The sequence below is a fragment of the Lepidothrix coronata genome, unplaced genomic scaffold, assembly GCF_001604755.1.
Source record: "Lepidothrix coronata isolate B3197 unplaced genomic scaffold, Lepidothrix_coronata-1.0 Scaffold53, whole genome shotgun sequence".
Taxonomy (NCBI): Eukaryota; Metazoa; Chordata; class Aves; order Passeriformes; family Pipridae; genus Lepidothrix; species Lepidothrix coronata.
The window spans coordinates 1,068,815-1,083,019 of record NW_016690233.1 but is presented as its reverse complement, the minus strand read 5'-3'; the positions used below and the strand labels follow the sequence as shown (position 1 = coordinate 1,083,019).

Genomic DNA, 14,205 nt, shown 5'->3' with positions numbered 1-14,205 from the left:
ATTAAGATTTGAGAGTAAAAGCATTTATTAATATCTCAAATGCAGATGATCTTCCTCCCATTGACTGTTACTTATTGACACATGGTCAGCAATAATGGTGCCTTTGCTCTCTTTCTCTCTCTCTATCTCTTTCTCTCTCTCCGTGGCTTAAGAGACAGGAAAAAGTGCATTATCTTATTCATGTTTAGATCCCTCTCAGGTCGCATTGTTGGAGGTGTCTGGTGGTTCTTCACGCTCATCATTATTTCATCCTACACTGCTAACCTCGCTGCTTTCTTGACTGTTGAGCGAATGGTCTCACCTATAGAAAGTGCAGAAGACCTTGCCAAACAAACTGAGATTGCTTATGGGACACTGGACTCAGGGTCAACCAAAGAGTTCTTCAGAGTAAGTTGGCATATCAATTAGAGCACCTCTCCCTACCAATTACTCTTATAAGATGCTTGGAAGTGTGAAATAATGTTGCTTTGCAACTATATGTAATATAGTTTGTAATTCCTGCAATACTTTAGCTGTATTTTTATCCCCACAAGACCATTTGTTGGAGTTTTCAGTTGTTTTAATTTGTGGAAAGCTTATTGATCCTGTCACATAGGCAAAAGAGGTGCCTGGGGGGATACTGAAGCCAGTGATAATTAAAGCAGCATTGTACTATTGATTCATCTCAAGCTACAGTACTGATGTGCAGCATTGAAAGCCTATGATGGTAATATGGAGTCTTGCAGGTTTTGCTTCTGCTTATGGATTTGGCTGTGTGAGTTTTGCTTTAGGGTCTATGGGGGGTGGGCAGGAAATGCATTTTTTAATATGCTGACTTTCAGATGGATAATAAAGAGAAAATTTAACTCGAGGGGATGTGGTTGGACCATTAGGAAATAGCCTAAATAGCCATTCATTTGTCTGTGCTGTCTCTATTGATTACTTCATTTTCATTTGCTTTCCTGCGTTACTGTATGTAATACTCATCATTCGCCAGCTGGAAAACAGGGAGCCTGGGCATCACAAGGAGTACATGATAAGCAGTCCCTTCTGCTTTATTTCATGTGTCTAGCAGATGAAAGTTAAGGTCATCTGACTGAAGTGAGTTTAGTGTTTGAACACAGTCCTGAATAAATGCCGTTAGACAGTAATCCTTCCTCGAAAACTACACCGTTTAAGGTCTTTATTTATCTGAAATGTGGAGATTAAGGCATTATTAGAAGTCAGGAAGATGGAGTGATAATTTCTTATTGCCTAATTGAAAGGAGACTGTTCTGTGTTAGGTACTCCCACGCACCTTAACTGTTTTTAATTTGGCCAAACTGAACTCAGTGAACCATTAACAAAATTTTGTGTGGGATTTGTGAACTACAGACAATATCAATTCAAGGGCAGCTTCTGAGCGACCCCCAAAAGCTTTGTAGTGAAATAACCTTTTTATTGTGATAGATATACCCATAGAAGAGCTTGCCAATCTGTTCTATTAGCTGTAAAAAGATGACTTACAAGATATACTTAACAAACATGTTTGACCTTCACATCATGGACCTGATCAAGGAGTTCAGTTTAACCTAGTTTTCTGGCTTTCTTCTGTAGACACTGGAGAAAGAAAAGCAGCCCTATGCATTCTGTATGGCACATGTGTTATAGTGAAATAAATCACACATTAATGTATCTGCCTCGTGTGGACTCTAAAGGTATCCCACTCAAATGGCTAGAGTGTTTGGTACCTCATTTTTAATGAGTACAGTTCACTGACAAGTTTCTAACTACACCTGCTTTCTTCTATATCCAGGGTGTTGGTATACAGAATGTGACTCTACAGATGCTCTCTGGGAGCTTTATTTTATATCCCAAGTGGTAGAAATTCAGCTCATGGTCCCTAGAAGCCCTAATTTCATACCACATGTCTACAAAAATGGTGGTATTATATTAGATATAGGAGATTTTTTTCTGAGAATTGAAATATGTTCATACTGAGATGGCCAGATTTCCTATTTTCTTGAAAAGAGTATAGTCCCTCACACTCATTATTTATATTCACCTATGTTTAACCCATAGATTCTTCTTTAGTTCTTTTTGTGGAAATTTATTTAATTCTGGACATTCCAGTTTCAGTCCATCATAAGTTGAGGTGGTAACCACAGTATAGGAGTACAAATAATACTTTCAACTAGAGTGAAGCTGTGGTAATACTTAAAAACATGATGCTGATGACCAGGCAGATTTATGTAACTGGATTTATTAACTTGTTGCATTTTCAAGAGTATCCAGTGCTTGCAATTTGTTTTAGGTGATGATGCAAAAATTAATTCCCAAAGAAATAGTGAAGAACAAAGGAATGGAGTTGTTTTCTTAAGAGTTTCAGAACAGTTGCACAAACCATTGTTTTGAAGTAGTGAGGTCAGGTATTTTGATGCAGAAACAATATTGGTCACAAAAATTTCATGATTCTTTTAAATCATCCTGTAAACACAGAAACTTTTTTGGTTTGAATCAATATGCAAGTTCCCTTGCATATTGAAGACACGATAATGAAGTAACAATGTCCGTAAGGACAGCCTTTTCTCTTCAATCTTAAAAGGTTAAGGGAAGAAAAAAGAAAATCAATGCTCCTCTTTTAATTTTTTCCTTTCTTTCAAAATACAGAGGGAAACATTAAAAGTAACTGCAAATACTAAATATTATTGCATATGCAAAATTTGCAGCTTTATCAAGATTTGAACTGTGTTGATCATTTTTTTTTAAAATGGTGCAATTGAGGCCCTCTTATCAAATGATTTTTAATTTCTATCACAGTATAGCAATTCTTAATGATATTGCATGTGGTATTTCTAAAAATACTTCTCACAAAACAGGGGCAAAGATAAAATATCAACAGACAATATTTGCATAAACATTGTTCACACAATACATAAATTAAGACCTAGCCTGAAACAATAGCACAAGAAGACTTATGTGCCAAGTCTAAAATTTTGTGGTTTTGGAAGCAATCATCTTCATTTTTTGGTATTAGAATCATGTGTCAGTGGTGATTATCTGGCTGAAGATGATCCTTCAGAATGTTTTCTCATCATTTGGTGATTTCTGATCAAAATGTCAGGAACTCTGAACACCTATTCAGTCTGCTTTGATCTAGATTGAAAACAGAAAAAGGAAAATCATTTTAAAGCCAACATAAAGAAAAGGAAGACTTTGACACTGTTAGCTATTTACTCTTATTTTCTGGTTTAGATGCAATGAGAGTTGTATTTTCCAAGCAGCTTGCTCAAGAGGGAAAGTAGTCAGTTTTAGCAATCTTACTTAGCAAAGCCCAAAATGAAAATTGTACCAGCTTGGCTGACTGCAGGGGAAAGCTGCCATATATCCTCATAAGATAATAAGAAATATTTGTTGGTTCACTCTTCAATTTTCACTCTGAGTTGACATGTATAAATTGAATGTTAACAAATGAAATTTTGGGAAAGGAAAATGTTCTTACTTGATAAGTTTCTTCCTTAGAAAAGATACTTTGTTACACTTTCCATATTTTTTTCTCTTTTGATAGGCAAAGGAAATTAGATCTTAAAAAAAAAAAATTCAAACATTTCAATGCAGCTTTTTTCACATGATGTAGGATATTGTTTCCTCTTACTAATTGTGCCCTGTTTTATGTCCTTCATGACTTTAGTTTTAAATGAAAGTCACTATTATATGTTTACTTTATAAAGAATTCAATGTAAGGGATGTTAAGATGCCAGAAATGTTTGGAAGTGAAGGCAGACAAAGGCAAGAAAATATTCTTGAAATTATGACTGCTCTCTTCATTACTGCTCTCTTCCATTTTTTTCTTTCTGTAAATTTAAATCAATGAAATTACATCAGTGTAAAAAAGGAATGCAGTGGTGGCTTAGTTTATGCTTTCCTTCCAGCCACTATTATGTAAATGAAAAGTAGCTGTGACTAAAGTGGAAAGAAATGGTGACAAAGCAGGATATGACTATGGACATGCACAGCTGTTGTTGATTTAAATTTTCTTATATTTGACAGAGATAAAATTATGCGTATAGACAAACTAAAAAAAGCAAGGAAAATTTATGATATATGGTATTCTTATTGAACATTTCTGGTTAAATGCCACTCCTTTTCAAGACAAACATATGTTCTTAGCAAATTATTTTCTAAGCAACAGTGCAATCATTCAGTAATTGGTAAAAAGAAGTGCTTCAGAGAAATTATTCTCACCTATACAAAGGCTCAGTTCCAGGCTTTTTAAAGCCATTGTCAATTCAAATAATATCTAGATTACAGGATTTGGAATTTGTTTAAATATTCTAGGGCCCTTTGTTTTGAGGCTTTATAATAATGGATATTTTCGTGGAGTGCTCACGCAGTGTGGGAACAAGCTCATAGACCGAATCTTGCTTAGCTAGAAACTCCCGTTGACTCAAATAAAAGCTGATTTGAGCACTAGGTTAAAAAGTTCTTGCAGCATGCATAAGAGAAGACAAGTGCCATCTGTTATTATAAAAACACTGTGTAGTGTTTAGCTGACACACTGCTGGTTTGCATGTATATATTCCCATTGCTGGAGGAAGCAAAGGAGTTATTGGGTGAATCTAATGAGCATGGGAAACTTCTCAGTTTTTTCTGACAGCATTTCCTTCATTTCTTTCCATGTAAATTTTTATTTGTTTTTATTTTTTATTAATAACTTTTTTTTTTCCTGAGTATTCATCTGTAGTTACACCATGCATTCCCAGACAGGAAAATTTCCAACTAATGCACTCTAAGACACGAATTCTTGCTCATTCTTTGAGCAAGTGCATTTTTTACTCAGTTACTGGCTGCATCAGAGTGTTTAAAATAAATCCACTGATACTGCATTTCTAAAATCATACCAAATTATTTAAGATAAATGCTTAGGGCATTCCACTGCCTTTAATAGCATATTTGGTCCAATTTGCTGTTTCCATCTTTTATTGTGAACTATGTCTTCAAATATTGTGTAGCCTTTCTGAATGTAAATTGAATGAATTCTGAACTCTGAATTACAAAAGCAGAAATCCTACTTAAACTATTTCAGATTTGATGGTGAAAGAAATGCTTGAAGATTCAGCTCAGTATTTATGGGGATATTATTTTACTGTTTCTCTTTACCATACAGGTTTATTGTGAATATCTATTTCATATGTAATTCCCTAAAACACAGTTTACAATACTTTGACTGTGTGAACTGCCTTTATCTAACAGTAAATTCAGCTTTGCAGGTTTTTTTGACTGCTAGAGGCTAGCTGAACTTAAAAATAATATCTCACATTATACTATTGATACTGTTATTTCTTGTTTCTTTTAAAATAATCATGGAATTAAAATAAAATCCTTGTCCAAGATTTCCCCAACCTTTGTTGTCTGAAAAATTAAGTATGATTGGTTTTATTTGAGCAGTGCCATTCTGAAATGTTACAACATTCTTTTGTTCTAACTTCTTTTTGATTTTCTCCAGAGATCAAAAATAGCAGTGTATGAAAAGATGTGGACCTACATGAAATCAGCTGAGCCATCAGTGTTCACTAGGACTACTGCCGAGGGAGTAGCTCGTGTCCGCAAATCCAAGGGCAAGTTTGCCTTCCTGCTGGAGTCCACCATGAATGAATACATTGAGCAACGAAAGCCGTGTGACACCATGAAAGTGGGAGGAAATCTGGATTCGAAAGGCTATGGCGTAGCCACACCGAAGGGTTCTCCATTAAGGTGGGTGGAATAGTATAACAATATAAAATGTGTTGTTATAGTATTCCACCTTCCCTGATGTCCCTGATATAGCTCTTTTTGTTTTGTGTGTGAACATGGTATGTTATTTTTCTTTTCTTCCATTTCATTTTTTTTTTTGATCAACAAAGGTAACCATTTCTAATTGCAATATGGATTTAGCAGCTCTAGTTGGCATATCTTTCAAGGCCATATAAAAACCAAACTGGTTGAACACTAGCTACTTGAAGTCAGCCTCGATAAAATTAACATCAGTTATTCTATTTCATCCGCTTTTTTCACCAAATTCAACCCTTTATAGCAGTATTATGCCTACATTATCTGCATCAGTATCTGCATCAATAATATGCCTACATTTTATGTTTTGTTTATTGATCCGGGCTGCTAATTTCTGAGTAAGAAGCTGCTTGTAACATCTTTTTTTCAAATGTCCTCACTTGGAGGCAATTAGTCCTTCATTAAAGTAACTTCATTAAAGCATTTTTTGTTAAAGCACCTTCTTATTTAGAAAAACAAAGTTTGTGTTTCTAGCATTATGCATTTCAGTACTGCCTTCAAACTCACGAGTATTTTCTTTATCATGGTATCAGATGCATTCAGTCGAGTAGGAGAGGTTTTGATTCAGAGATAGAATATCATTTGCTTTTCATTCAAATCGTTGGGAGACACAAGTCAAGGTACTAGCTCTGTGTTAAAATTGGCAGTTTACCACTCTGATGTCTTTAAGGCAAACTAAACTTGCCTTTTTCCTCTAGTAGATTTGCCAATTTTCTTCAGATCAAAAGAATGACTAGCAAATCAAGGGAGTGTGGCCTGTGGAGCCTGACAGTGCATGTGGGTGGGGGAAAGGGAATGGCCTGCTGAAGCAGTCAGCACCCGACTTCTCACATTTGTGCTCATGGTAAGGGATTACAATGTGAAATAGATTCACAAAGGGGAGGAATTAGGTTTAAGGGAGGAGTTGCAAATACAGATGGAGCCCTAGTTCTGGAGGAAATAACTAAGGAGGTATCTGTCTACATCTGTGACTGCAGAGGAGACATCATCACCACTATGCAGATAATTAGACTCACTCGTAACTCATCAGTTTGACTTGCACACAACACCACAAACCTCAATAGCTGTAACTGTATTACAGGGTTGGTAATAGGAGTATCATCAGAATCATTTACATCCACAACAAAAGAAGATTTTTGTGTGCAGGGGAAAATCAGACCAGTTATTTCAGTGATTGAATATGAATTTTTGGTCCTTAACATTCAGTACACCTTAGATTTAAAAACTGCCGTCTTCACTGCTGAATGAAGTAGTAAGAGAACATAAGAAGGTGAGAGAGGGAAGATGACAACAGTAAAATATTAATTATATAGAAAAGCACGTCCAGAACTCATGGAGTTGTTGAAGGTAGAAGGCAGAGATAATAGGAGAGGCTGACCTATTATCTGGGTATATTTTCAAAGCAGTTGTGTTTTTTATTTTATAGTTCTGATAGATTGCTATCTCCTTCTCAGTGTTTCGGACAACATAAGAGTGGTAGGCAACACTGCAGTTTAGTGGAGCTACTTTCCCGTAGTAAGGAAATGCCCATTGCTGACAGTCATGCTTTACTGTGCCAAAGCTAGGGCAGACTTTTTTAGGAGTCACTGTGGCTGCTGTCATATATGTCTTAGCAGTGGGCTGTTTGCTTTAAGCATGCCTTATGGTGCTCTTTAGTCCCTATCCCTTTTTCTGCAGTGTTCAATACCAATGATAAGAGACAGCCTGTTATAATGAGCACTAGCAGCCAGCAGAAGTTGATTTATGTCAGATTTGGGCTTGTTTCAGGTTTGTTCAGTTGGCTAGATAAAAATATCTAGGAGTAATGGAGATGGGGCATAAAGCAGTTAGAAGTAAGAGGACCTAGTAGGACTGTTTAATAAGAACAGAGAGGAAGAGCACAACCATGATTTTAAGGATCCAGTGTGAAATTCTGGTTCCATCCCATCTAAAGACCAAGCTCCCAAATGTTTCAGTGAGGCCACAGTTCAGTCTAACTCGGAGTTAGCAACTATCATGAGAGTGATGTGATCAAAAGCATGTAATTTTTCTACATCCTGGCTTCAAATGTGGTTCAAAAAGGAGAATAGGGGAAATCCTATGAAAAATCGAAATGCTACCCAATTGAAAATTGGACCAAATCTTCTTTCAAGCTGTCTCGACTGGCTGTCCATGTCCATGCCCATGCCTTTCCTGAGCCTTTCTTTCACATGTGCTAAGCTGCTTGTTCTCCTGCTGCACCCCATTCCCTCTCCAGCCCTAGTGACAAACAAGCAGTGCTGCTTACCTACTAAAAACATTAAGCAACACACTTAATGTTCTGGATAAACATAGCGAACAAGCAATACCTCACACTCATACCGCCTCTTCCATGTATGTGTATAGAGACTAGCACTTGCTGAAGAGGGGAAAAGCTTCCTCCCCCTGTACTTTTGAACAGAAAAGACCTGTAAATTTTAACTGCATGTTTCATATTTTCTGAAATGTTTAAATTTTAGAATATGGTGCTTTTGCTGTTTTGACTGCGTCGCACATGGTAGTGTTTCTGTCACTGATCATATGACTTATGTAACTGCTGTCTGTGCAGATAATTGCAAATATTGAACATGCAGTTTTAAATCCATGAAGGGCAGGCTAGCTAAGCTCATTACATAAATTAATCAAAAGACATAATTTGCTATGGGAGTTGTAAATTCTGTGTTTTATTTAATAATCATAATTTCCTGTTTGAGTTATATGTAGACCACAAATTGCTTGATGTAGTTCACAAATAATTGCAAGTAGGATATCAATGCTAAACATTCATAGTCTATTCTTGGTCTGTTCAGGACTAGGGAAAAGTAACAGTTTTTTCAAATTAATTGTTCATATTGAATTATTCATTAAACTGTTTGAACACCTATTTCATTAGAAGTATTTTAGTCATAGTCTGCCTCCTACTTACAGTGATAATAAATCAGGAGTTTTTTCCCTGAAAATGTAGTAACAGCTGAATAAAACTCATGTGAGTTGAGAACCAGGCCATGTATTTTCGCAGATCTAACTGACAGAAAGTGGGATGATTCTTTCTGTAACATAGGATTAGCAATGGTTCCTGCCATCACATCACCGATTTCATGTGCATTACAAAACACATACCCATTACTTCGCTCATACAGATGAAATCCACCTGTCAGAGCGATCCAGGGACTGGTCTCTCTGTTGCTCATGACTGTACACATGAGCAGGGTCGTGGATTTTAATTTGAAACTCTTCCTTATTGGCTTCCATGCTACACTCCTGCAGTGTTCAACCAGTACCTATTGGCTAATTGAAATGATTTATTCTCAGTGCTGGTGCAGTATTAGGATTCATGCATATCACTGGATGGAGGAGAATGGGAAATGCCTGATGTGCGTTTCTTTTATGCCCACCGGGCAGTACCACCTCACACATCACGTGTGTCTCCTTCTTTCCTTCCTTTTCAGTGATATTCATTTCTATATCTTGTAAAAGACTGATGGGTTTGAGAAGGAATTTGTGATTGAGGGCAAAGGCTCTCATCACAAAAAAGTCTGAGTTTCTTTCATGGCAGTACCCAACTGTTCTTACTGTTTCCTCCTCTTGAAACGGTAGGTATCCTTCCAAAGCTACTGTGTAGTATTCGGTGTGAATTAATGAGTTTTTTCTTCAAAGGTGGTGTTTTCAAAGGTGGTTAAGAGAGTACTGCTTGTCTGCTTAGCAAGACCTGCCTTTTTAAATGTGTTGTTTATTAGAAGATGTCCTTGTGGCCAGACTTCTGGCCATTGTGGATCACCCCTGGGTCATCTGCCTTGACAGTTGCAGTAATCTGTGTTTCTAGAGAGCGACACCTGGAGATCTTGTACTACACAAATCCTGTGCCTTGCATGCCTCTGCTTTTCTGTTTTAGATATGTAGGCATCATAAACAAGTTTGAATAGTGAAGAACACAAAAGAGTTCTCCACTCTAAGAGGTAATGAGAAAGGAATTAAGGGCAATGTTGTCTTAAAGGTACACTAAAACTTTTTCAACCTTTTGTACCTTGAAGCTGTTTGATGTAAAGGTGAATGACAGGTTGGGCTAAAAACTGAGGAGTTGTCTTTTATTCTGTTACTGTTTTTACATTTGGCTGCCCTGTCCTGCAGCCAACAGTATGCAGCATGGATGAGTGACACCTGCACAGGTCATAAGTGTCTAGTGAGACACTTTGAGCCCAGACAGATGAGAGTGGCAGGATTAGATCTAGACAAATAATAAAAAAACTGTTGTGAATAGATTTTAGAAATTGGTGATGTTTGTTCACCAAGCTCATGAAATCCAGAGCTCTATTAAATTCCTTCTATTGGAACTACACTTAATGTTTTTATGTATATGAATCTGGGGTTCTATATTCCATTCAAGTCTCTATTCCTTTTATGTAGTAAAGGAATAACTCCAGTTTGACTTTAGGAGGAATTTTTTATGTTTTGGAAAGGGAAGCAAAGAGGTCCACGTGGTCATATCGGCTGAGTTTTTGCAGTGTGAAAACTGGTGACATGAACTGACTCTACGCTGCCTGAGGTGCTTGTTCTGTATCCATTCTTTACTGTGTTTAACATAAGGTGAGCAATGTGGGCATTGCATCAGTGAAGCAGGTGTTGCAGATATAACTTTCTGATCATATAACCTCTATAACCTAGCATCTCTATCTCAGTGGCTTCATCTAGTCCTTTTTTTCCTGAGGTAAATCTCAGGAAAATTTCCATTCTTTCATTGCTTCATTTTAATGTGGTACTACAGCTGGCGATGTTACTTTTGCTTTTCACAGATATATCCAGTATGGTTCCTTAGAAATGTAGAGTCAAAAGAAAACTTATTTTAGTAATGCATGCTCATTCATACAAAATTTTGGCAGATCTTACCTAGGATGGGATATTCCTTTTTTTGTTTGTTTGTTTGGAAGTTATATTCCCTATTCTTTTTTTCACTGATCTGAAACAAGCTTGGGAAAATAACAATAAATCTGATAGTATAGTTTCTTCCAATGGGACAGTGAAACTTTTTATCAAGTGTTGTCCTTGATGTTTTTGGAGACCAGAATATAAGGAGTTTATTGTGGAAGGAATTCCCAGATCATCATTCACTGACAAATCTGTTTATTGTGAATTTAATATATTATTCTGAGATATACCCCAGTTCTCATTTTGCCCTGAATTTTTAGATCAGTGAGCTGGTAATTCACACCAAGCTCTGCAGGAAAACAGAATCATGACACAGTAGTCATCTATAAGGATAGATAAAAATGTTTCCCCCCAAACCTCTTGCATGCTCTGGTCTCTTATGCTTTTTATAAAACTGGATTTGTGTGTACAAAAGAATGGTTATGATATTCACAGATTGCCTCTAAGTAAAACAAAAACTAGGAAAAAATGTTTGAGCTGACCACCCAATTTTTTGAGAGTCAACATTTATTTACTACAGAGGACTTTTTCCACTGTTGTTTTTCAATGGTTTTGTACTGCAGAAATCCATGAATCTTCACAGAAATAGACTTTTCTCATGAGTGAAGCTTCCTTGTACAAGTTACCTTGTATCATGAAGGAAGAATTTCCCTGGACCACCCTTTGGTGTACCCTGTGTTGTTCAGTTTTCAAAGGTTTTCATAGATTTTTTAATTTTTAACTAATATTGTTGATGTATCTATCCTAGTTTGTTGTGTTTCTATGTATCTGGGCTGCATTCTTCACTCAGTTGTGTGCTCCTGTTTCTAGAAAGGTACAGAAACGGGCAAAGGTAATGTATCCTTAGGTTTTCATGATGAGGTCTGTGGCCTATGTGCTTTTGAGCATTATTCTGGCAATTCAGAGAAGAATGGGTATTTCCTCTGCTGGCTAGCTGTCCTCTGGTTGGCAACACTGGTGTCCAAAGACCTCCCCAGATCATTCTGAAGACAAGCAACCTTCACAGTGAGGAGAGATGCAGAGGAAGCAGGTTTGATTTTTTCATGTTTCACTTCTCCTGCCAGAATAGTTGGTCTTGCCCTTAATCAGTGTGTTATCCACAGAGGTAACCATTTCAGCAAAGCACCTAGAAGCTACTTATTTATATATGATGTAGAGAAGATATAGAAATAACTGGTGAATAATTGAGGTTTGACAATTGAAATGAGTGATGTAAAATTACTGAGTTTGACTTTTACTCTTTTGAAGCAAGGGCCACTGGAGGAGAAAAAAAATCCCTGCATAGTTATGAGGTGGTCTGTTGATCTTTAAAAGAACAGGATTTGAGTCAGCTTACCAAGATTTTACAAGGTCATTTCTTTCTGTGATACAAAATTATTTGAAAACTAGAATGGGATCTGTAACATTTTATACATATGTAAACATTATCCTGTTTGACTGATGGTGTAGATCATACTGTATGATTTTGCATAATATTTTTCCCTTCACTGTAGGCATAACAAGGCTTGAATTACCACCTCATTACCATTCAATGTCAGAGCTTATAGCTGAGATTTTTCTCAAGCAGGTCAGATCCTTCAGAACTTGTTGTGTTTTCTATCAGCTAAAAATAACATTTACTAGCTAAAAAGGCAGAGACGGGGTCGCTGCTTACCAAGGAATATAAAAGTCAGGAGTCAAAAGAAGATCAGTGAAGAGAGAGCCTAATAATGAATGTTAGCAAGTTGTTCTTTCAGCTGAGGCTGGGAGGCATACTTAGTTTCGGTTACGTGGATTATTTCTATCTAAAAACAGAGTATCTATTTTAAAAGTAAAAATAAAGCCTTGAGAACAGAGATTAGAATCCAACTTGCTCTTTTCCCCCATAATATCTATTGGATTAATTGAATAATTTTCAATCAAGATAAGGGTCTTTCCCGTGGAAAAAAAAATGCCTTAGAAAAAGAAGAAAATTTGCTGATGGCTAATGAGATCCATTGCAAGATGTGCAAGCAAATGTATTCAGGCAAAATCTTCTACTTGAAAGAGTTTCACCCTTCCTTGAAATTTTTACATATAGAGGAGGAAAATTGCAGGATTTAAGTCACCAAGTTTCAGTGAAGAGCACTGCTGTTGAGATAATTTCTGATATTTGTCTCTTTGGAAGAAAACAACCCATTAGTGTCCATGATGCTACACTCGATGAATTTTCTGTGGCCTGAGGGGAAAAAAAATCATTGTCTTTTAAGTACTTCAAAGAGCCATCTCTGACCTGCCTTGCCTCACAGAGTCTATTTCTTCATTGCCACTAGCAGGAAGTTTTCACCCTCAGACTTCAGGGATGATTCATAATTGAACAAAGCTCTCTGTGGATTGGAGAAAGCAGAAGTCACAGGAATTTGTTCTGCTGCTTCTTCTGTTTTCCTACACTACAAATGACACTAGAAGCAACTGATGGAAGGCAAAGCTCTTCCAAGAAGATCAGCTCCCATTTTGGTCACACAGTCACATTCTGGCGCCTTTCTGGTAGTATCATCCTGCTCCTTATTCCAGGGAAGGTCCTGGGATTTTAGAACAGTTTTGAAATGAGGTGCTTCTGAGCAGGAGAAAACAGCATTAAACTATTGCATAGAACAACAGTTTTTGATCTAAATATTTCAATGGCAATGGGTATTTTTAAATTAGCAGTATAATCAGTATAAAAGGTGAAATTACCATTCTGTTTTTTCAGCTTTACTATGGGCCACTCTGTGGAAGTCAGCACCAGGACAAGTTGAATAACAGGCTTGTTTTCTACAATCAGAAAGAAATGAAGGCATAAAAAAAAATTACAGTTCTTTTCTTGTTTTTCTGTTTCAGAAATATTTGAATGCAAACAGGATAGGAGCTACACAGTATCAAAACTATCCAAATGAAATTTGTCAGGCTGTTTCTCTGACGAGTAAAAAGAGTCATATGTTTAAGTATAACCAATGAACTTCCCTCGAACTATCAGCAAAAGCCAGAATGTCTCAAAAGTACTGATACCATTGTTGTGCATATGTCTTACTGATTTTCTGGACATTTGCCAACATTTGATAAGCATTAATCCCCAGCATATACCAGTGGGATACAAAAAGGTTATGGTTGTTTCCAATCTATAGAATCTCTGAGAAACAAACGCCGCTTCTTGGCACTTCACAAATAATTTTCTCCTGCCCTTTTCCCTGCCATTTCCCCAATCCCTTGTAAAGCATCTCAGCAGAGGGCAAGATGCAGCCCTTTATATTGTAACAATGGAGCTTGTTATTATTTCTCTGTTTTCTTTTCATTACAATTCTCTGGCTGTTTATGGGTCAATTCCCAGGAAACTGCCCTTTTAAGTTGATGGTACAGTTCCTGACAAGTAAAAGGCCTATCCCACTAAGATAATAATTGTTCAGGTAAATTGTAGGTAGACTAAAGCAAGGGAGCAGGCCACTGAAAGGCATCTCAGCAACTCATAACAATACCTCCTGTGGAAATGACATTTGGGGAACA

The 14,205-nt window shown here is 36.8% G+C and overlaps 1 protein-coding gene across 9 annotated transcripts in view; it reads left to right on the top strand.

Annotated features, from left to right (window-relative positions):
- GRIA4 (glutamate ionotropic receptor AMPA type subunit 4) overlaps positions 1-14,205 on the top strand; it is a 218,705-nt gene that overhangs the window by 170,368 nt on the left and 34,132 nt on the right. For 8 of the 9 annotated variants that reach the window (XR_001875005.1, XM_017816029.1, XM_017816031.1 and 5 more), the window contains exons 12-13: positions 189-387; positions 5,465-5,712. Coding sequence is in view for 8 of the 9 variants with exons in the window: in XM_017816029.1 (XP_017671518.1) it covers positions 189-387; positions 5,465-5,712 (447 nt within the window). In the remaining variant the exon portion in view is untranslated. Of the gene's footprint in view, positions 1-188; positions 388-5,464; positions 5,713-13,417; positions 13,473-14,205 lie in introns of those variants that run through there. The other variant, XM_017816037.1, reaches the window with a different exon arrangement.